Source organism: Sturnus vulgaris, chromosome Z (genome assembly GCF_052056855.1).
Source record: "Sturnus vulgaris isolate bStuVul1 chromosome Z, bStuVul1.hap1, whole genome shotgun sequence".
Taxonomy (NCBI): domain Eukaryota; kingdom Metazoa; phylum Chordata; class Aves; order Passeriformes; family Sturnidae; genus Sturnus; species Sturnus vulgaris.
The window spans coordinates 65,616,112-65,641,671 of NC_142283.1; the positions used below are offsets into that span (position 1 = coordinate 65,616,112).

Genomic DNA, 25,560 nt, shown 5'->3' on the forward strand with positions numbered 1-25,560 from the left:
TCCCCCTATCCTTCTCTGTCCACAGCTGCTAAGTTAGGACTGCTTCAACTTCCACCAGCTATAGCAAATATGGAAAAGTGCAAACACTTTATTCCTTCAGGAAAATATTAGAGTGCAGACTGAAACATTGACAAATTCCAAAATTTTACATTAGCATTAGAAGTCTGAACCTCACATGAACAGGACTATTTACCAAAATACTTGCCAGCCAAATATATGCTGCAGTGTAAGTGCTTTCCCTTGGGCTTAACTCTGTATATTGTTAAGAGACACCAACACCTAAGGTGGCTCAAGAAGCTATCCTTAGCATGAAGGAAGAGGGAGAAGGTAGTATCTTTTGCACAATATGCTACTGATTGTTTGGGACTGCAGAGAAGGTACTAGAATTCACCTCTTATCTCTCTAGCCATTAGTTGTTAAATAAAGCTGACCCTCTCTTCATGTTTCAAGTTATGACTCGGCATTTGACAGTTCTGTGGAGGTTCAAGATCAAGAGAGGGACATTTGATGCTTGGTAACATTCTTCAGTATATTTGTGAAGGACAAAATTATTCAGGAGGTTCCAGCCTTCAAAGAAAAAGAAATTTGTTACATATAGTAGGATGCCCTCCCCTACTAGGGAGGGATGAGCTTTCCAAATAAACCTAACAAAGATAAATCCTTCAAACCAGCCTAAAAATATTAACTGACTGTAACAAAGCATAAGATAGGGAAAAACCTCACAAGAACTGCAGTGAAAAACTACCCTCAGCAGCATCTGATATAATTAAAGTGAACATTCTTGCTAAAAACTAAACAGTAATTATGCAAAATTAACCTGTCAGCTCACCCTAGTAAAAACTGAAATCAAACATCAAATCCATCTCTAAGGAGGTTAAACTACTCCTGTTCCTTACATACTTAAAAGGCCAGTGGGAGCTCCTCAGTCTCCCTCCCTGCCCATCCCTCTCCACCCCTCCCCTGCCTCCCCTCTTCTCTCCCCTTCTCTCTCTCCAGAAACAAGTAGCAAACTGGTAAAAGTCCAGAAAACTGCAGCAAAACTTCGGCCATATTGAACTTATCCTGACAGTATTGCCATGACTTGAATGAAAAGAGAAATTTTAAACAGAACACTGTCGTTTTACTTAAAAGTACCTACTAACTTAATGGGACTTTGCTTTGTGACAAACTTGAAACTTCCCGATGCAGTCACTAGACCATCCTTTGAAATGCAGCAGTTCTCATTTTCAATTTTACTTCAGAAAATTTGAGACACCAGTCCCTTAAAACTGTAAAAGGGAGGAAGTTTAAAGCATTTGACTTGCATTTACAATTAGGACAGCAAGGGCAAGAAACAAGCATCCACACTAGCTTTCCAACTTCTGACATTTCTACCCAAACCACCACAACAAACTGTCAGAGTATCTTAGCAATTCCATTATAAATGCTCTCATTAGGACCAAGTCACTCTTATTTTCAATATGAGTCTAGCAGTGATATGAAAGAGAAGCAGTACCAGCTACTAGAATGTTGCAACACCTATGTAAAAATACCTTCTGACAGATTGGCATTTCTCACTGCTGAAGCTTAAAGTGAAGTTTAGGAAGGAATTTGCTTAAATTTTTCCGATTTGAATTGGCAAAGTGCTTAGCTTAACAAAAAGGAGTTTTTACCTGCAGTAAAGTTTGGTAGGGATTCAACGTTTCAATTTGCTTATTTATACAAATAGGCTGAAATATAGCCTTTATGTCTATATTTAACAAATATGAGAAAACGTAGTAATAGTTACAAAAAATTTCTTTTTCTACTCTTAAACAACGGTATGTGCAAAAATGCTGGGGTTGTTATCATCAAATACTTTCAGATATGTAAACTTCAGAGTAACTCAAAATTATTTTTTTTTTTTACTATTATTACTCTCAGCAACTCATAAGTTCATTATGAATGGTATGCTTCAGATTTAGAAGTTTTTGAATTCTTCCAGAATAATCTGGAACTACTAAAATAAAGATATTATATTAAATAACATTATGGACATATCCTATTTTCTCTTTTGAATACTTAACACCAGAAAATCATAAAAAAATTGCACAGTGCATACAGAACACAGTCTAAAAGGAGGATTAAAATCAGCAAATGATATATTTATGAGATAATCATAGTAAAGAAATGCCTAGACTTGTTTATCTGGATGAAAGTAAAACCAAAACCCCAGACAAACCCTTCAAGCTATGTTTTTTGGGCACTCAGTTGGCTCTAAATCAAGGTTATTGCACTAATAATATAGGATTAATCCCATAAAAATATTTTCAAACTGAAAATTAAAAATCAAAACCTGCCTGCTTTCCAAAACTGAAATATCTACATGGTGTTGCTAGCTCCACAAACTTAACATCCATTATAGTTTTCATGCCTTCTGGGAATCTAGCAATTATTTATTGATATCTTTCCCATTTTAAAAGCTGGCAATTGAACAGACAGTTGTTAGGACAATGAGTTTCAGGTTGCTGAAGCTCAAGTTGTCCTGACATAAAATCACTGATTTTGCTTGCTGTAGACATGTAAGGTACTGTAGCATAGCTGAGCTGTTGCCAAAGATATGGAATAAAAAGGCTTGGCATCTATCACATACTTGACACCTAAAGAGCACAGAAGCTCTAAGATTCTTATTCCCTGTAGGCGCACTCTTAGTCTAGACAAACTGATTTCTCACACTTTTAAAATGCATTACAACACTCTATTGTGATCATTTCATCCACACAGCTCCAGCTAGTGACAGAAGAACCTGTCCTTTAAGCGACATTTCAATGGGCTAAAGCTCCCGCTCCAAGATGCCATTAAAACAATATAATACTTGAAAAGAACTATGCTGCATTGGGTTGAACTCTTTACTGGGTCTTCAGTGCTTTGTTCTGAGTTTAAGTTCTCATTGAAACTACCTGTGAACCAACTTTCCAAAACAAAGATATTTTTGACAGCTAGTTTCACATTACTATCTTTTTTTTTAAAGTGTTCCTTAATGAATTTTGTGTATTAGCATATTAAGATACTAGTGAGATGTTCAGAATTCAAAATCTTAAAGATATTAGATGACAATATAAAAGACTTGAGATTTGAACTGTATAGGTTTACTAAAAATTAATGACTTTTTAAAAACAGACACCTAAAATGTCAGAATGCATCTAAAAGGCGCATTCTGTTTTTCATAATATATATATGTATTATTTGAATAGTAAACTCTGATTTCTTTTTTTTTTTGATAAGTCAAGAAAATTTAATACTAAATTTGAGGCATTTTGTCTCTCCTTGAAATAAGCTTAAAGGAACAAACCACTTTTTTTTTAACAGCAGAAATAACATAAAATTTCCTTACAAATATAGTGGTTTTTGTTTATTACAGCTTACATTATTTAAGAATGTTTCTCATGGTGGAAAGCCTGCTAAAGCTGTTCTGGGAAGGGTAGTAACAAACAAAATGTGCTATGCAGCAGTAAGAAAAACTGATTCACAGAGGCAGTGTCAATGAAAGCACCATTCAGCATGAAGATGACTTTTAAAGGAAACGAGAATTTCCTTCTTTTAAGTCCTCCACTAATAGCAGAAATTCCAAAGGGGACAAGAAATGGAACTCTCTAATTAAAGGAGAGAGACAAAATGATTGAAAGTAGCTCTGAAAACAAATGGTTTTGAATAGATGGGTCAGGTGTGCATAAAGGTGTCATATTTCTTCTATGGCATTTCCTTCACCACTAAGACAGAAACTGTACATAACCACTATTAACTACCTACAGTTTAGCACTCCTTTTTTTTTTTTTTTTTTTTTTTTTTTTTAAATAAAGGAAACAGGGAACAAGCAATGGGAAGTTGATGTCAAAACACAGAAAAACCTCCCAGCAAGCTTCCAGCAACCACCCAGGATTTAGAGTCTTGCTAGCCGCTCTCTTTTCAATACCAGAATTTCACACATTTCAATGACCATTATGACTTCAAAGAATCAAATTTTCATCATTGTCCGTCATCTGCCGGTTGATTTGTATAAAGGAGTTCTTCTGCATGCATTCCAGACAAAGGACTCCTTACTTTCGTGGCTATATATCAAGTTTAAAAGTTCTATTTGTGACAGTTGTGTCTGTGGTAAATTAGGGTAACACTGAAGGAGTGCAGCTGCTCCGCAGGAACCTCCTTTTTGGCATCATTTCACTTAAATAAAAACTGAATAATTAGCGTCTGCCTTTATGAAACCACAAAAATGCCACTGGCCTTAGCAATTACTTCCGGTTGCCCCACCTACTTAACCTTAATAGTTTTACACTTGTTAGAATGAAGAGAAAGTAGAAGTTTTCTGTACTTTATAGGAGTTTACAACAGCTTGCTCTCTTCCCTACCTCCAACATGTTTTACCAGACTAACTACGTAAAGTTTTGCTATAAATTCGTGTTGCAATTCACTTATTTAGAAGTTGTTATATCAAAGCACAGAACATCTTGCATAATACCCACAAAGTAGCTTCTGTGAAAAAAGTTTTTATTTAATGTGCTCAGCTGCTTAACTGTAAGTCAGAATCAGAACATTTGTGTTTCTACATTTCACTGCAATATTTTTGAAGGAAACGCAAGAGAACAGAATCTGCTATGTAAACTGCAAATGGAAAAATGGAGCAGAATGAACTAAACATGGTCAGACAACATTTATCTAACAGCTACAGACAAAACAAGGGGAAAAAGCATATTTGCCCTTAGGAAACTTTGTATCACACAGGATACAGTTTTCTTTCAGGCTTCACAATCATTTTGCATTATCACAGTAAATGGTGAACAACATGGTATTACTCATAACATATTCTCCCATGTAGCTATCCTACAGAATGATTAATAAAGAAGCTGAAAAAAACACCCAAAGAATCGTATTTTCAAAAAAGAAAACCAAACATTGTAAACAGGAAATAGAATTTGACAATAACAAAGATGAAAGCTTCCATTTAAAGAATTTTTTTTTTCACACGCAGTTTTGCAAAAAACTAAAGAGAAACTGAAAACGGAGAAAAGTAGGTCTAACAGAACCAGAAACTATCACATTACTGGAGTCAAGCTAAGTCCACTATAATCTTTTTAGATTGCTGACTGCCATTATGCAAAGGAAGTGTCAGCATTCAAAACAAGCACTGGTAGCTTCAGCATTTCTATTCATCAGTTTGTATTTCACAGCCAAGGCAATACTATAGCAACCACGATGTCTGAGAATTCACTGCAGTTGCAAGAACTCCTTGAGAACTTCCCTGTTGTCCTGCTCCAAAGGCTCACTACACTTTTCCAACATTTTACATGCTTAATATTATTCTATACTTGTTTGTATGAGATACTAAAAATAAAATGGCATAACACATTCCACACACCATTAAACCAGTATGTCTTTGAATCTGTGATTTGAGAAAAACACAAGAGCAAATAGGAATAACAACTGGACATGACTTCACAGTAATAAGTAGAAAACATCCTTCTCACCAGTCCTTTCATGTCTTTAAAACACTTCACTAGAAGTTTGCAGTACATCACCAAACTTTCTAGTTACATCTCCTCCAAAAGTCACAGAAAATTGGTATTTATAAAAGTGATTACTTGCAAGTTATGGGAAAAGCTGCTGAGTTGTGGTTTTCTTAGTTTAAACTACAACATTGAAAAGAAAAACAAAAATTATAATTTTGCACTTCTCAGTACCCTGACAAGACTCAAAAGAGAGAGGCATTTTTTCTTGACACACTTGCAAAAAATACCAACCATTTAGCCTGCAGTCTGATCTTACAAACTTAAAAATTAAACAGTAGAAACACCTAAGTCCCATTTTAAGCACTGACAGATTATTTCTCGTTCAGTATCATTTTTCTGTCAAGAAATAATCACAAGAAATAAAAATGTATTATTTATTAATACTGTATTTTTTTCCTGTAGCGGTATGTCTTAGCTGTGTAGATGTTGTCTGGGTAAATAAAAAGATGTTAAAAAGAAAGGAAATCAAATAGCTGGGTTTACACTTTGGTTTCTCCATATATCAAGAAAAATAAGCATTAATTAGAGGAAAGTTGGGGCGGTTAGGGGCAAAAAGTATATTTTGTAAAAATAGATTGATGTTGCTACTATTACTCATAGGAGACGTCATTGTAGATGCAATGTTAGTCAAATTGACAAAATGACAAACAGCGGGATTATCTTGAAGAAGACAGAAAAAAGTCTGAATTACACAAGATCTTGCAAATTACTTTTTCTTTTAATACAGCAACAAAGAAAGTATACTTTCTGGCTCGTTCAAAGCATATGCAAGCAAATCCTGCTTGTACACACAGACAAGTGGCTAGATCTTTTTGCGAGGCCTTTTAAAAATACAGTTTTCTACAGTGCACGTATTTCAAGCACTTTACTAGAAACTCACAATGCTCAGATTAAAAAACATGCAAGAAAATCAATTAGTGAAGAATAAGATAACAGCCACATTTTAGATGATAGACTTTCAAATCAAAGAAGGGGCAGTCTTAGTTTACCTGCATTTTGAAAATGAGAGGGTAACCAAAAAACTGAAACAATCCAATTTATCTTAGAATAATTTACATTATGGGAACACTTCCCTACTTTACTTACCATATACAACTGCACTTACAGACATTATTTCTCAGTGGAAAACAAGAGAACAGGCAGGAAAGAGCTTTGCAAGAAAGCAGAGAGAAGTACTAGCAGATAGACACTACCTAGGATAAAGAACTTTGTAGCTATTTCTTCAGATCAATTTTGTATATACTAGTAAATAAATAGCATATTGAAGTTTACTTGTAGTTCAGTGATGGCATGTTTTTCAAACGCAATTTATTCAGTTTGCAGTTTTGATTATTTAGAATACAATCTTAGCATAAGTCACAGTAAAGCAGATTGTCTTGCAAAGCTAAACACAGTATTTCAATATCATCTTGGTGAATTATTCATTACCAATGATTTATAGTCTATAAAATCCAGTTTTGATCATGGACACCAAGAGCCTTAACCAGCAATTCAGGATGAGGTCTTCATATCTGAAGTGAAAGCCAAAATTCAGGCTGCTCTTGTGCACTGGAAATAATCTCTGTACTTTTTGTGTGTTTCTGATGCTATTTTGATAAAGAACTTACTTATAACATTCGATAAAAGTTATGGATCTACAAAGTAATCCATAAACATATGACTTAAATGAATTTTTTAAGGTTACTGTTTTTCAGGAATAAGAAAATTTAAAATTATTATCTACTTTATGCCCACCTGAAAACCTTACAAAGCTTTTTTTAAAGTACCAATTAAGAAAATTTCCAAATAAGGCCCCAGCAGAGTTCCCAAATTCAGGCACTACTTGTTCCATAATCTTCAGTTTTTGGAAATTGTTTCAATTGATGTTAAATATGTGCCTTTTTCTCAAAGCTCCCTTATCCGTCGAAGCTGCAAAAGACCCAAGGGGGCAGAATAGGTAAGAGACTGCAGGGAACTAGGAAATTACTTACACAGAGTTAGTGGAATTGTTGCTGTGAGGCAGGAACACCTTGGTCAATTCCTAATCTAACCCGGACAGCAAATAGTTTAAGGTCTGAACTGTTGAGTACCCATTTGGATGTACAGCAGTATCTTAGGAACTGGTAACTCTGGTAAGATTTCTTATTATGAAATCATAAGAAAAATTGTCACTACAGCGTATGAAACATTAATAGTGAATTCAGTTTTAAGTAAGTAACAATGTCCCAAGGCAGGAAGCTAGAGCAAAGAATACTAAAATTTAAATCCCATTATCATGCCTTTTCTAGTTCTTTTCCTTTCACCTCACAACTACCAATTAATTAATTCCCTACTGAATGGTAGCTATGGAGCAGCATTTAACTTTAAGCTTTAAAATTTAGCAAACTATGTAGGCTTCTGTTTATTCATCAAAGGTGAGGGTGGAAAAAAAAAGGCAAATAGTAGGGTTTAAAGTTTAACTTGACAATTCTGTCACACTACTGTATGGTCTGCTACTAAGAACAGTATCAAGAAATTCAACCAATGCCTGCCTTCATTGTGATGCATGTTCTCTATTCTTCACATGTCCTTTATAGAGAAAATTATTTCTGTAACAGATCTTTGCCCATACAGTTATAAGTGGGGTGAGACACAAGAGAGAAAAACAGAAGCAAATCCCCAATCAAGAAATGCAAATTTAGAGCAAAATCCCTGTTAGTGCATGCTTTTTAGAAGAAGAAAAGTTGCACTTAAGATTAACTACAAGGAAATCAGACCTGTTAAAAGCTGCCCCTTATCCTAAAGCAGGATGTAATGCTTCTATGTAATATGCATGCACTTTAGAAGTTGAAAGAAAGTGCTAAATAGTGTACATAATTTCCATACACAGCAGGTAGTGAAGCAGGAAAAGAACTGACACAGTTACCCTCATTAAAGAGATGCACAATAGAGAACTGTTATGCAGTGTTAGCATATTGAAGGTCTATGCATCAGGGATGTTGCGGCTATTAACAGCTTAAATGTTCACTGTATTTTGTTAATTAGTGCATATAGGTTTTAAACCTTAACTGTGTTTTAGAAGGTTCTTTTCTAACAGTAGTGCAGTCATTACTTCCTGGTGGGGATGGAAAGGGTTGATGCGGCTTCAACAGTTTCAATGTTATCAATAAAATATACCTTAGTACCATTGGACAAAATGGGTTTATTTTAATTTATCTATATAGCTAGTTAAAATTGATGGTTTCAAAAATGCCCCTCTAAAAAAGCTGAATCGTAACTAGAACATATTCATATTATTTCACAACTGGTTTTAGTTTGTTATCTCTAGAAGTCCATTCCTGTAATTAGTGCTTTGGCCTTTATATGCTTGGCCTTTACTTACAGGACAGAAATCATAGTTGTATAGTTTCTAATAATATAGAGAGAAATCCATCATCAAATAAATTCAACTTGATACACAGCATGTTTCCTTCCAGTTTTCTATTGCTGGTGGGAAAAAAATCAAAGGAGAAACAGTGTACAATTGTGTTTACTAAATGGTGATAAAAAAGTAAGAATTTGTATTGGGTCCAGACATTAGAGAGAAGATATTCAACTTCTGACTCAACAGATTCAGAATGAGTTGACTCAAGAATGCTTTCAAATATAGTCAATCCAGCAACAAAAATGTGGTCCTAAGAAAAAATACAAACCAGAAGAATAAAAAAATACTAGTGCAAGCTAAAATATTTAATTTAAAACAATTACTAACCAGTCATAATTTTTTAGAAATATTTGCAACGTAATTAAAACATCTTTAAAAAAGTACTGTCTTTGGTATGTCTTACCAGCATTTTGTAGCAATTCCTCACCGCTCAGCTTCTTCTCACTTGTTAACCAAATTTTCAGGGTAATGGGTAATAGGATAAGTTATTTTCCCATCTGCAAAGAGTTTCTTTTGCTTTAAACCTGGAGTGAGTAGAATTGAGTATGCCAAAAAAAGATACATAAGAGACTATGCAATTTCCCTACAGTGCGTGCTTCACAACACAAGAGCTAAATGGCATACTAAAATTCTGGATCTGAGATGTTCTCTCCATGGTGCATGTCTCCACTTAATACAGGTTAGCTTTGCCAGTATGAAAGTAGTTCAAAGATATCTCACAAACATGCCATCAAGAATTTGAAAAGCATCATTGATGATCTGAGTAGAGTCAGAAAGCAATGAAGAAGCCTCAAGCTTTCTTGCAGCATGATGATTCCCAGGCTTTCCAGACAAGGAAAGCTTTTCCTTTCTGACTTGATAAAATGATTCAGCTAGAACTTCATGACTAGAAACAGCTTTCAAGTCTGTACAAGGAACTTTCTTACGATTTGTGGTTTTCTAGCATTTCTTAGGCTAGAAGCTGTGGTTTAAGTCTACAACTTAGTACTAGAGAAATGCAGAAAAGCACACCTGAATGCACAGAAAAAAGAGCACTGTATGGGAATTTATTCACTATTTCTGACAAGACAAAAAAACCCTCATGGCATCTACAGAAATATATCATAACATGGGATACTAACTTGGGTGTTTTAGAAAAGGTTCAGATAATGGAACTGTTTTATGAGAATATGGAAATACCACCCTTTAAAAAGAAAAACCATTGAACCAAACAGCTCCAAAAAATGAAGTTACGTCTTACTCCTGTTGATTGCTTAGTTGTATCAATGACTTAGTTTTCTTCTTTCTAGCAGATTAGAAACCTGTTTTACATATTCAGACTTCCAAAACCAAGTAAGTATTTGCATGTTGAATAACCCTTTGGAATCCAAACTAAACACAGCACAATGACCCCTTTAATTTGTTCTGAGCAGCCATCACAACAACGTCTTCAAAAGCATTATTCTTTGACAGAAAATTAAATACTATGTAATGAAATAAAACAAAACCTACATACCATTCAAAAAGTCATACTTTGACCAAGTGCTCTAGATTGAGGCCTTGAAATTTTTGCACAATAATGCTGTATGAAGGAAGTGCAGAGAAAACAGACACTCAAAAAATTTTGTGTAACCTCAACTGCAGACACCCCTCCTTCCAACAGCCAGTATAGGGAGCACTACTATGTACAAAAAGACCCTCAGATCAAAGAAATCCCAATCTTTTACCCCAGCCTAAACCCAAAATAAACCTATACAGGGATGAAAGGGAAATTGCCCTCATGGATACAACCATCTATCACTTTATAAAGGGTTCTGAGCTACCTGAAAAATGTACAGTTTTCTAAATTGAACACCAGAAGTATTTACAACTGAACTTTAGTAATATAGCAATACTTATTGCTCTTAGAAGACAGATGAAGGTGATGGAAATTTCTTTACTTGGACTGTCAAGAGTTATAGAAACCTTCTTTATCACAGGGAGTAACTTGTTGCCTACAGACATTCTTACAGAAATCACTTTATCAGCCAGCTGGGTTTTCCAAACCACTGCAAGCTTCACCAAACTACAGCTGCTTACAAAAACAAGTTGCAGCAAGTACGACAGACAGAATTGAGCTAGGATAGTCCAACTGAGGAGAGATTTAATTGCCAAAAAGCAAAATATAGTAAATATGCAGCAATGAAAGTATGTACATAACTAGATAAACTGGTAACTATACCTGAGCTTGTACTATAATGAAGCCCAAATGCAACTACCAACCGTAACTATAAAGAAGGATATGCTAAATTATTTCAATTAGAAACAAAAAAATCATGTTTAAAAGCAAATATATACTCTGGCAGATAAGAATGGTATAGATGAAGTAAGAAAGGTTATCACCATTTCCAGAGTCATTAAACCCTTCAAATATTCAATTTCACTTAATCTGCTTTTCTAAGTTAAACAAGGTTTTTCCTCCCCAAAGTATTATTTCTTAGTCTTCACTGGGTGAGGGGGGTTGGGAAATGGGGGAGCGTGGGCAAGGTAAAACAAAGAAATAGAAAAACAGCTTTTTTAAAGATTATGTTTTGCAGCAAAAATGCACTTTCACAGAAACTACTGGTGACTGCAGAGTAAAGGCCTTTAAGCACTTAACCCTATGCAAGTCCATTCTTAAATTAGACAGTTTTATTAAAGTAAATGCGCATGTGTTTTCCTTCCTAGTGGTCTTCTCTTTTGAATATTTTACTTTTACTGAAAAAATTAATTTTGAAATAATTCCATAATGTAGTTTTATACCTTAATCAGCCTCTAGAATCATTCAAACATCAGAGCAGTTAAACACAGAACTGCAGATGACCAAAGGAAAACAAAACACTTTTTAAAATCTTGAATCTCAAGTACAACACAGTTCAAATAAGCTGATGACCTGCTTACTTGACACAATCATGATTGAAGTACTCCTCCAAATCACAGGCTCCATATGGAAAGCCCCTTTGCACAAAACTAGAAACTGTTTCTTAAAACATATTTGCAGTGTAAAGGATGGGAAAAAAACTTTATTAGCCTAATCTTATGTAACAGCTTCAATATTTTTCATTAATTTTAGCTATTCTGAAGCAAAATGCAAGCTGCTGATCCAATTTAGAGGAAAAAATAAATAAAAGGAAGACAAGCCACAAGAGGAAAATTTGAGGCTAGGGGAACGGAATGAGTAACACTAAAGCCCCACCCAAATTACCATCCTGGTCCAGTGTATGCTTTGAATATGACAAGTTCTTATCAGAGCTATACATATATAAATTATAGAAAAACTTCTAAGTTAGATTCCTCATCTACATAGGAACATTGTCCTGAATTGAATTCTTTATGGTAGCCACTTGAATAAATACTGCAGCTAGAGTGGATTAAATGAAAGATTATTGCAAATTCTTTTATCCCATTAAGGTAATTTAGAAACAGCTTCACCTCACCCTTAAGGAATTAACCCACAATGGTTTAACAGCATTTTGAAAACCCAAACATAGAACATCCACTATATCCTTATTATTTAGCACAGAGGTAATGCTTGGAGAATTCTTGGCTGAAATAGTAGTTTCAATAAAAGAAAATCTAGTAAGCCTGTCCTTAATAAATGCATACTTTGCTGAGTGTTTCTCTTCACTGAGTCGCAAAAACAGCTCCTACACACAGTCTTCAATGCAATGTCACACTGTCTCACACATAACTTTATGACACATTTTTTATTTGGTTTTCAAAGTAAAGTGTATTATATACTCTCAGTTCTTGGGAAAGCTATGATTACACATTACACTTTCAAATGCATGTTAAAGCATGATTTAGTATGTCCTTTGATTCATAGCACTGTAGACTATCAGACTGAGTTTTGAAGAAGTTTCATCATTCCAGACTATTTTTCACTTGTTTGTATATTTTACTTTGAGCTGCAGTATTATCACTGTTTATTATAGTAAAGTCTATGGTTCTTTAATCAAACAAAGATTATACAATTTCACTAATTTTTAATCCTAGCCAAAATTGGGATTTGGATAGTGAACAAACTATGACTCAATCCTGAAAACACCGTGTGATGTTTGCTAATAACACAGTCTTCTTCTAGAAAAAATGGACTGGAGTGGTGGAAAAGGTTCATATTCCGAGAATCCTATGAATACACTGTTACTACTGGATTATCTAGTAGTAAAGATTTAAAACAGACACTAAATGATACTTCTACACAGCCAAAAGGAAGCTGCTAAGATTCTTGACATAGATTTCACAATAGTAATTAGAATCAAGGAAATCACTGCAAACGCCTGTAAGATAATTGAATCCAATTTTTAGCACAGCCAAGCCCATCACTAAACTATGTCCTCGAGTACACATATATATACATCTTTCATACATCTCCAGGAATGGTGACTCCCACATCCTGAGGCAGCCTGTTCCAATGCTTTACACCCTTTCCTGTGAAGAAATTCTTCCAAATATCCAGCCCATTTCCTCTTCTCCTATGAACTGCTGCCTGGGAGAGGAGACCAATCTCATCTGGCTACATCCTACTTTCAAGAAGTTGTAGGGAACAATGATGTGTGCTCTGAGCTTCCTTTTCTCCAAGCTAAACACCCCCAGCTCCCTCGCTGCTCCTCACAGCACTGGTGCTCCAGACCCTGCCCCAGCTCCGTTCCCTTCTCTGGTCTCACTCCAGCCCCTCAGTGTCTTTCTTGGAGTCTTTCTGGAGGGGCCCAGAACTGGACACAGCACTCGAGGTGTGGCCTCAGCAGTGCCCAGCACAGGGGGACAATCCCTGCCCTGCTCCTGCTGGCCACACTATTGCTGATCCAGACCAGGATGCCATTGGCCTTCTTGGCCACCTGGGCACACCCTGGCTCATGGTCAGTCACTGTCACCAGCACCCCCAGCTCCTTTCCAGCCACTCTGTGCCAGCCCACACTGCCTGGGGTTGTTGTGACCCAAGGGCAGGATTTAAGTCTTGTTGAACTTCACACCGTTGGCCTCAGTCCAATAATGAGCCTGTCCAGATGCCCCTACAAAACTCTCCTGCCTTCCAGCAGGCGTATACTCCTGCCCAAGTTGGTGGCACCTACAAACTGACTGAGGGTGCACTTGATCCCCTTGACCAGATCACCAATATGGATATCAAACAGGACTAGCTCTGATACTGAGCGCTAGGAAACATCACTTATGATCAGTACCAACTGGATTTAACTTCATCCACCACCACTTTCTGGACTTGGCCTTTCAGTATTTAACTCTTGGCCATCTAAACTTCTCCTGAGTGAAAAGCACACCCATCTACGCCATGAGCAGGTTTTTTTTTGCAGGAGAAAGATGTGGGAAAGGATTTCCTAAAATTCAGGTGGACAACATCATGGCCTTTCCTTCATCCACATTGACTTACATCACTGGCCTAGGCTGCTGCAGTATATAGCATTTTCAGCTCATCGTGAGTGCCTTTCCAAAAGTATGAATGGCTCACCCTCAAATAAGGGTTCAGATTTTCTGTGCCCGGTTTGGTTTATGCAATGTATCCAGTGAGTTACAGTTTGTCTACAGTGTGATGGAAAATGGTCCTTTAATGAGGTTCAGTACTAAGACTTCTGAACTGTTACTTGGAAAGGTTAACTAGTGTTATAGATAAAACAATTTCAGGACACGAGATGAAATGTTAATAGCATCGTTTTATTTAACCTCTCATGCTTGTAATAGTCTGCCCCTAGATGTTCTCACCATGCTGAAAAAACTATTTTAGTACCATTTAAACTGCATTGTGTAGCACTGCCTGGAATACTTAACTCTCTGCAGCAACTAATCTTATTTCATATCTTGGCCTGATACAGAATAAAAACATCTGGGAGGTAAATACAACCTCCCAGCAACCTAGCCCTATAACTGCTCTTGCAATAATTTTTGCACTGAGATACAGGATATATATTATTAGTTGAATATTCTGCTTTAGCAATGCAACGGATAATTTCTGACAGTAGTTCTAATTTTGAAACATTTTTGAAATATCATCATTTAATCAGTAAAAAAGTCATTTTATTGATAAATATTTGTGGGAACCTTTCAGCTGTAAAGAGCAACCTCCACCAAAGTGCTGAGCTGCAGGCTAAACATCCACAATGCAACCTTACCAGCACTGACTGGGAAGCCTGCTTAAAGCACACATGCTGAACTGGATGACTTTTAGCTACACACAGTATTGATGCACACTACTCACAACAACTGAAACAAATCACAGGAATTAGAACAAACCAAGTGCCTATTTCAGGCAAAACCACTTCAACTTTTTATAATGATGATATAATGACATATGTTATACCATACACTAAAACAGTTAAATAATTTGGAACATTACCTGAGATTTGCTGCTGACAGCCTTTGCCCTCCATAGCCCAAATTTCCTAATGCAAGCAGGGTCTTGAGAGACTATTTTTCACACAGCTATTTGTCCAGACTCTTGGAATATGACCTAATTGGCGGCCAGAGAATCAAAATGTGATACAAAAATCGTGTTTCTGTTGAGCTTTGTTTGTTTTGTATATTATTTTCTTCAGGTTTTACTGTTCATTAAAAGGGATTTTGTTCAGTGCTCACTGAAAACAGCTAATAGCTGAGACAAAGACCTAATTTCTTGGATGTGTTCTATACAAGCTGAGCATTTAATTCCTTTTATATTGAAGAGACATTTCTTTCTAGAGTGATTAATGTGGAAACCACTAGTTTTCCTACTATTTCATTAGAACTCATTTTTCTGTTGTATTTAACTGAGAAGAGTCTAGGCTGCAGAAAGTAAGTGACTGGCCACCGCTTATTTAATGTCAGGATGCTCATACCTCTTCTATTTTATTTGTGTTTCCCAACACAAGGAATATTTTAGCACTGCTAGAACCAAATAATTCTGTTGAACAAGTTCTAGCATATGCATGCACACACAAGAATATAAGGTCTACAAAAGCACTGGAAATACAAATTAATTCCACTACAGTATGCAGTTAAATGTTTTCAACAACCTTAGCATTACTCTACCAGCCTCATAAATATCAAGTCATGGAAGAGTTCAGTTTCAAAATAAGTTACAAGATGAGAGCGGCAAACAAGCATAACCATATCCCCTCTTCCACCTGTTCTTCCTCCTTCTGAAATGCAAGTAAAAGCATCTCTAAGGTGATGTCCAGCTTTAAAAAAAAAAATTAAAATATGACAAAGATGGCAAATCCATCGAAATAGGATTTAATGATTTCTAACAATTTGTAATAGAAAACTTTTTTCCAATTAAATGTTAAGCATCAATTTCCAGAGCACAGTTTAAATACAACTCACAAGGAAATAATGGTTTTATGCTTTGTAACATTAATTAACAGAAAACACCTGCAATATGCTAAATTAGTCTCAATTGGTTGCAATTAATCATACTTAAAAATAGGAAATATATTGCAGCAACCTAAAAGAAGGTAAGATAGTACTCTACTTTAACATGAGATCTAACAGGTGTCTAGAGAACTTCTCCTAATGTTGAAAGAGTTGAAAAACCACATCAAACCCTGAGATAATTTTCCTTGCTGATGGGATATAATTTTTGCCCATTAAAAAACATTAATTTAGAACATTATGGAAATTATTCCCAAAATTTAATGAAATCCACAAATGAAGTTTCTAATTTTCTGTCATTTTGTTTCAGGTCCTATAATGATCTAAAAAAGAAAAAAAAACTTTTGTGTTTAGAATATGGAACTACATGCATAACATTGTAAGAAAGCACTATTTAGTCTGACATTTAACCTAATACTTCAAGAAATAAAGACAATCGTTTTGATTCATTATATGTATCAAAACAAATGGCTTAATGGCTGATAATACGAGATCTCAAAAAACCTAAGTAAATATGATATAAAAGTTTTCAACTTGATGACAACATATAATGACATTAGAAATATGCACTCCATGTACAGTGTATTTACAATAACACTAAGGGAATTGAATAGCTATAATTCAAACTAGTTTCACTTTAACTCAACTGAAAGTATAAACTCATAGCTAGACAGGGTAATGTACAGCACTAATTTTGGAAAATGTACATTTAAATTCAATATGGAAGATGGAAGAGTACTTTTTTTGTGGGTCTGTCTTTGCATTGTAGTCTTTTCAGACATGTATCCATCACCCAAGGCCACAATAGGGAAATGTGATACATGTATGTATTTGAATACAGCTTTTATAATGCTTAAAAAGTAAATGTATATTTTAACATTAAAGAACAGTGCATTTAGAAATCATTTCAGAAAATGTAGGTCTACTGTCTTGTTCAATCTTGTTTACACAGTGACTCACAATCTCTGTACAAATTCCCTGACCCCAAGTTATGCAACTAGACTAGAGAAATAATCATATTTGTGAGAATCAAGTACTATTTTTTCCTTAATTTTTAAATCTAAGATTATACTATTATTTCTTAACTTCAGAAAGAAGTTTATGAAGTCACTGATTATTTTTTTTACTTGTATGCAGATTATTACTGCTACATCTACATACAAAGTATGAGTGAAAAAAACCCCAAAAGTTGGCGAAGTGTGTTTTTTTCCAAAAGCCTGTTAAACTTCAGCTGTCTCAACTTGTACATATCATAACAAACAATCACAACAAATTTATATTTATAAATATAAATTCCACATATTTTTTAGGTAGTTATCATAGCTTCAGGGATACAAAAAAGATAGGTACAATGTGAACTGCCTGGTACATATGAGGAACATTGTTTTCCTGTAGATTCAAAAGCAATATGAAAACCAATGAAAGGCATGGTTCTGCTGTGATGCTTTCCCCCCAGAAGTCTTACAAAAATTATACTATTGAATAATGTAAACATAAGTGTCAGGTTGCATCTAGAGTAACAGACCACACATTATGGAAGAAGTTACAAGAAAAGATTGCCAAATTTCTGATCTGCTACTGATTAGCAGAAGAATGTTATGCATTTGTTTCCAGTTGTAATCTAACCTTCATGCATATTCAAAAGCTAGAGTGTATGTGCATAGTAACAATAATCTTTCATGATATATCTTTACACAGTATCTTTAGTAATATGGGTACCAATGAAGACAATTTCAGGAAGCTGGCAAATTCCATATAATTTTACTACACAGAAAAAACACATGAATTTCAAAAAGAGTAAACTTGTTATTAATTACAGCTCACACTGGTCTTTGACTAAAATATAACAATAATAAATAAGGTACTCATAATTTTTCATTGCTTAGCATTTTGAATGCCATATTCGTTCACATAATTATGTTTTACGGATGTTCCACTTTTAAAAGTGTATAAAGGACTGTTGCTTTGTAGCTCACATTTATATGGCTTTTTCCTAGAAGAACGCAGAATACCATACTGAATGCCTATTGTGCAGAAATAACCCTGAAGGCTGTATCATAGTATTCAGTAGAAAACCCTTACCAATTTTTCATCAACTGTGATGAGTTGCGTGTCTCGAGTTTGGCCCTGCGCCAGCCGCCATGTGGAAGTGCTCAGTGACCTGCAGTGCAAGACTTGAAGTTAAAAAATGATTCATGCAATGAGAAAATAGAGGCAGACAAATCTTACATAAACAAGTTACTTTAACAATATCCGTCTTGTAAAAAAAATTGAAGAGGGAGAGATGAGGGCACAAAAATCCTTTTTCTCCCCAATTAGTTCTGTCTGCTGAGTTTTTGGCAGACTCCCACTTAGCAGTTCACAACAGGCTGCACTTTATGTCAGCCTACAGGCTCTCTGTCACAGAGAGACTGCCAGTGGCAAGGACTGTACTGCTCTATATGAATGTACAGTAGCTGGTTTGTCACGAACAGACAGAGAAATACAAGGCTGCTGCAAGCATTCTGGAATTCTGATCCTTAAACTGATGGCATCAGAGGAAAAAAATCCTAAATCTATTTGTAATGGTAAAGCTCCACTACACTTCCGTAACAGGACATTAACAAATTCAAAAAAACCCAAACCAAATCAAAAAACTGACAAAACAAACTCTAAGCTGATACTGCAAATGGAGTTTTCTGGTTGTGAGTGGACAAAACTCACACTTATTTTGCTTCACTTCTAAATAATTTTGGGTTAGCTTATTCATTTCCAAGAAATAGTTTATCTTCTTGCATAATTGCTAAATCTGTAAGATACATATGGAAACAGAGAACCCAATTCCACATCACTGAATTAACAAATTAAATTTGCCCTTAGCTTACATTATGTCACAATAAAGGGATTAGAACAAATGAGAACAAATCATCTTTTGGCAAAATAACGCAACAGCAGGTGAAACAAGCCAAGAAAACTAATTCTCTGACCTCATGATAGAATACCAGGTTGGAAGAGAAGAGAACCTCAAAGACCATCTGTTCCAACCTTTCTTGGCAAAAGCACGGTCTAGACAAGATGGCCCAGCACCTTGTCCAGCTGAATCTTTGCATTGTCCAACATTAAGGAACCCACCACTTCCCTGGAGAGATTGTTCCAATAGCTGACTTTACTACATTGTGAAAAATTTTCCTTCTGTCTAACCAAGATCTCTGAAGGAGTAGCTTGTACCATTAGCTCCTTTTGCATGTGACTCATGGCAAAAAAGGACTGTCCACCTTATGTGTAACCACTTTTTAAAATACTGGAATGTGGTGATAAGGTCTCCTCTAAGTCTTCTCAAGACTAAACCAATCCAGTTCTTTCAGCCTTTCCTCACATGGCAGGCTTCCCTGTCCTTTGACAATCTTTGTGGCCTTTCTTTGGACCATCTCCAGCCTGTCCATGTAGTACTGCAGGTATGGCCTGAGAAGTGTTGAGAACAGCTGGATCATAACTTCTTCATCTCTGCTGGTTATGCTTTTGTTAAAGCAACCCAGCAATGTGTTGCCTCTCTTTGCTCAGAAGCAACTGTCCACACAGACTGAGACTATTTTCCTCCAGGACCCCAGGTCCCTTATGCCAGAGCTAGTCCTCAGTCAGGTAAATCCCAGACTATACTGCAGTTCTGGGTTATGATTTTCCAGGTTGAACAACTGCAACTTGCTCTTGTTGAACTTCATAAGGATCTTGTTAGCCCGCTCTTGCAGCCTGTCTAGGTATTCCTGCAGGGTGAATTTCCTTTCCAAAGCGTCCACTTCCCCGCTCAGTTTGGTATCATCAACAAACTTTTATCAGGGTTTATCAGGATACCACCATAAATCACTTATGAAGAAATCACAGTACTGAGCCCAAAGCTGATCCCTGGGGACCCCACTTGTGACAGGTTGCCAATGTGAAAAGGAGTGAGGCATCACCACCTTCTGAGGCGGCTCACCACCACCTCAGCAGGTGGCTGCCTGTCAGCCAGTTCCCCAGGAACTGCATGGACCACTTCACTAGACTGTAACACACCCGTTTTTCTGGGAGAAGGCTTTGACAGAGCATATGAGAATCCTTGGAGAAATCCAGGCAGATAATAGCGTGCTCCATATTTAAGGCTATTAAAAAAAAAAAAGAGGAACAAAAATGCAGGAATTCAGTTTTCTCTACAAGAACCTTCTGAAACTAAGCAACTGGAATAAAGTTTAGTTCTCAAATATTTAATATAAATCTACACTTTCAAGACAGATTACCTTTTACTAAATTATCTTCCCTCTGCCATTAACTACTTCAAAACATCTTAAAGTTTATAGAATCACCTAACTCTGCGGCATGGACAGACACATCTATTCCTATTTAAAGTGACAAAATCTGTCAGGAAAGTTACTTTGTTTCAAAACCCAATCGTTTTCAAGTGCAAGGAAGCACAATAATTCCATAGAAATTCAAGGTAACAACTTTGTTAGCTCAAAAATCTCTGTACCAGAGAGTTTCTGGCTCAATATGGCTGCTATTTTTCAATTTGCACATGTAAAATAATACATCATAAAAACAGAATAAAGAGATACTAGAATACTAGGAGAATAGGCTGCTACTTGGTCCTTATTAATTACACACCAAGTTATCCCAAGAGTATCCTGAAGCAGCATTACACTTGTGTTCCAGATCTAAGTAGCTAAAGCCACAAAATATCCAACCTTAAATCAGGAAAAAACCATTGTAACAGGAAAATTAGTTTCTCCCCCACTACAGCAGCCTTAGTATCAAAGTAATATTCTGCAGGTATTCCGGTACTTCATGTGATACGGTGTCCATTACATTACCTAATGTATGTCCAAAGAAGGACATTGGATTATGCAATTTAATTCTTTGGTTCTCTAAAGAAAAGTCATCTAGACTACGAATCAAGAAGTTCTCTGAGGACTTATAAATATGTAGATTAAGATTAGATAAAGTTTCACGTATGCAAGGGCTGTAAAAAGGCTGATCAGAATGATACTTTTTCTTGTAATATAAATTCAGTTATAAGCAAAATTTAGCACAATTTAGTTTGAATATGGTTGAGAGTGGGTTGTTTTGTTTTAAACTGAAAAAGCATTAATCAGCTTTGAACAGTACAAATGCCATGCCCTTGAAAATCATTTCCACTCAGCATTATGTCATTTGACATTGTTTTTACTAATGCCACGATCAAGAGCAGGGTAAAAACCCCGCCAGATTAAAGGTGGGCAGAATCTCTTTCTGAGATGCCTCCACATTTTACACAGAGGGAGTTGGGTCTTCTGCACAAGATGACTCTGTCAACTGGGTAACTTCCAAGCCATCATACTTTATAAGCTCTCCATGATATTTTAGCTATTCTTCACAAGCATATGGGCAGCTTAATAACCTAAGTCAACTACTCCTCTTCATCATTTTTCATTTCTTTCAACTACACAATTCTGAAATATACACAACTGTTACTGGAGTTTGCAGCTTTGTACACTTCTCGAATAAGCTGTCTTCTGTCCTTCCTTGGACTGCAGTGAGTTGGACAGAATATACTTTGTCTAAGAACTTCCTAATTGAAGAGTGGTTGAAAACTGGCTTTTAGACTAGACTAGGAAAGTGAATCTCAAGTCAGTGGAGGAGAGACCTCCGTGTGAAAATACATAAAATACCAGTTGTGCTTTAAAGATGACAGGCTCACAATATTTCCATTTGTTGCATGTCTCATAGGAAAGTAATCTGAAGTTTGGGAAAACCAGCAACTCTGAAATGTCATATAAACTAAAATACTGCTGCTTGAAAGTTAACAGAAAGTGTAGTTTGATTCCCGGAACGCCTGTTTAATTTTCAACAAGCTTCATTGCAAGTTCATAGCTAATGTCAGGCTCTAATCCGAGGACAGAACCAGAAAATGCACCTCTTTCACACAGCTCTCTCTTCTCAAACTCTTACAATGGCAAGTATAATTTCATCACTCAGGCTTCGCCTTCGAAATTGTATAAACTTTATAATATCTAGTCTACCTTCAAGTTAAATGAATTTGCAATCTACATCACTTAAATGAACACTAGATTTAAGCCTTTTATTTCATCCTCAACAGTACAGTCATTCTCATAAAATTCTTCATTAATATTTGCCCACATCCACCCTGACTTTTAGGTAGCTTTTCTGATGGATAATCTTGTAGAACTACAGAACATGCATTTTAAAACTCCATTCTCACAAGATCCTACTGCTTTTTTTCTATTACTAACCTCTGGAAAGGTAATCTGCTTTCTTCCTTTCTCTCTATAAGCAATACAGGTATATGTTACTCCATTTTGCTATTTTTTTGGCTGCTTGTCCTTTTTTTTCTTTTTCTTGTTGAAATATTTTGGGATGAAGCCTTAAACTGTTCCAAGTCTAATCAAACTCTGATTCAGAATTATTGTACACAAAATACTTAGAATAATAACAAGTTGACTGTTAAAATAATTCAGAATTTCAGAAACTATACAGAAAGTTTTACATGTAGCTAGCAACAATAAACCTTGCTATCTTCTAGGCTCACTTATGACCTATTCAAAACAAGTACCAAATGAACTTCCTTCATGGTTACTATCTAATAAACAAAGTGTGACAAGGCTCCAAGCTGGCCACAGCTCTGTTGTGAATCTGCCCAAATGTTTTCCTTATAGCAAGCTTGTTAGTGATGAACAAACAAAGCGTTTAAATGTGAAAGCCTACCATTTAAAACAAAAACTCTTCAAAATTACATAAAACAAAAATTAAGATTTACTAAAAAAAAGTCACCTCTCTCTTTTATGATTTTCCATGTACTTTGCCACACTATAGCATCTCCTTTATCTTTTGAGTACAGCATTGAAACTTCATTCAATTTATATTCACAAAAGGATTTTCTCCCCATGCCATTGCATTGAGAATCTCAATTCCTTAATCTTGATCTATATTACACTTATTTCACACTACTTCTTATTTTACACTACTGTAAGTTTTTGCTATAGCTTATGATAATTTCATTATACTAATTTCTACAGTTCATTTCAACTGTAACATATACCAAAATTTTACCACCAATCTGACTACTTCAGCATAGACTGTATTATATATATGCTACAAAACATATACTTTAATGATATTTCTGGGTCTCAGTGTTAGGAATTTTAAAAAGGTTAAAGTAACTTTTTCTTCCATTGTACACAGTTCTTTAGAGAGGCATTACAGAACTGAATATTGGATCTAGAAATAATTATGGCTACCATTTGTATTTTAGAGTCACACAATAAACCTAGATATGTAAAATGTCTTTTACACTGTATAGAGAAGACAGGAATAGATATTTGGCAAAGACTAAACTACATGGTCTTCTTATTAAATATTTGTAACTCTTACACCAGCTCAGTAACACAGAATGTGTTACTGAGGACTACCAGCAAAAATATGTGTTTGTAGAAGTCAAAACTTTCTGTAGGTACCACATGTCCTAAAAAAAAAAATGCTATGCTCATATAACCACGTATTTCATGATAAGTGTGTATTCCCCTTCCACCATCATCTGCAGTTACAGCAAAGTCAAAACAGTTTGACATCTCTGCTACACAAATGGAGGAGTCCAGCGAGAAGCCACTGAAGTTTTTTAGTCTACTGGAAAACTACAATATTCATAACAATATCAGGTCTCTTAACCATCTTTTCCCACTGTGAGATAAGGACATAGCAGTTCCATGTTGCAGGGAAGATTCTTAGGTCTTCAATTCCCTTCTTAAGTTATAGGCCCAAGCTCTGCTGAAGCCATTAACTTCTGTTGAACATGAGAAACCAAACACTAAAAAAATGGTCAGTGGATGTCTTTTGCAGTATCTCAATTCAGGCATCTGACTTGAATGGATTACTTGGTAGTTCTGGGTATCTGTATTCAACTGCTGAAACAAATTTGACCACTGCAGATATGTGCTAAGTAACCTTTGCTTTATCACTACATGGTAAGAAGCTGCCATATTTACAATGGCATCAATTTGCCTTCCACTAAAAGCAGTGCTGTGATCGGAATGTTACACAAAACCCAAATGTGAAAATTTGTATTTTCCTGCCACAATTCAGTAGCTGGGACTCAAGCCATTGCATAAAACTTTTCCTTAACCTCTTTATGCAACACATCTGACTGTTTGATCTATTAGCACCCCCTTTTGGTCAGCTGTTGGAGATATGGTTTAAAAATTCAGGTATTACAAAACAGGTAATCAGATCATAATGTACAGGTAAGACAAAGTCTTGAAGAAAGCCCCATGTGACACATGAAAAATGAAGACAGTCATCAAGAAGTAAATCTAAAGGTTGTTTTAAGTATTCTGACACTGAAAGACCTGGGGACCAGTGGATGTGAATATATGTATATGCAGAAGCCATGATGAACGATTCAATACACTGAATATTGTTAATTTTTAGAAAACCACATAAAAACATTAAATTCTGAACAAAAGGAACAAAAAGAAACACTACCAGTTAACTTCCACAGCATCCAAGCCAGACACTGTGATTAAATGGGCTAAATACAAATCACTATGAAGTTCTGGCACATAATACACAGGTAATAATGATACAATGTCAAATGCAAAATGACCATAGTATTCAGCCCAATATAATATATTTTTATTTAGCCCCAACATAATGCATTTTTATAAAGACAGCTTACAAAGCTAAACTTGTGAGAGATGAATTTAAACACAGTAGGATAATGTTTCCTTGGTATTAAACTCACTACTGTAGCTGAAGTGATAATGTCTTAGTCAGTGGTATTTTATTTTTACTCAGTTTCACGTACTAGTTTTACTACTTTCCAACAGAAGCAAAATATGGAATATCGTGTCAACAACTGCCGATGGTGACACGTAATTCTATTTTGTAGTATGAACTGCAAGAATAACTTTTGTGTTTGGAGGAAAACGAAGTTCCTCATTAATAAATAGTATTTTCATACTCTGGTGAAGTTGGCTGATCATACTTTTTCCTTTGCCTACAAAATGATGTTAAACGGAGTAAGTTATATTTCTAGATGGATGAAAGCAGTATAAATTTATTTCTCTAAACTACTAAAATTTCAGTAGTAAGTTGCTGAAATGATCAATATTGAAATATATAGACACTGCTTTTATTTGCTAATAAGTTAATATGCAATAAATGATTTTTTTTCCAGTTGCATGTTTGAAAAACAGGGCAAGAACTGACTAGGCTTTTCTGTAAGGCAAAACTTATGAAATGAAGCAATGGTTATATAATTGTACTAAATTAACATGAAAATAAGTATTTGACTTGTTT

General features: G+C 35.6%; 1 protein-coding gene across 2 annotated transcripts in view; it reads right to left on the bottom strand.

Moving 5' to 3' along the window:
- Positions 1 to 25,560, bottom strand: part of NDUFS4 (NADH:ubiquinone oxidoreductase subunit S4) — a 47,756-nt gene that overhangs the window by 8,483 nt on the left and 13,713 nt on the right. For both annotated transcript variants that reach the window (XM_014889714.2, XM_088157131.1), the window contains exon 2: positions 18,343 to 18,421. In XM_014889714.2, coding sequence (XP_014745200.1) covers positions 18,343 to 18,421 — 79 coding nt within the window. The remainder of the gene's footprint in view (positions 1 to 18,342; positions 18,422 to 25,560) is intronic.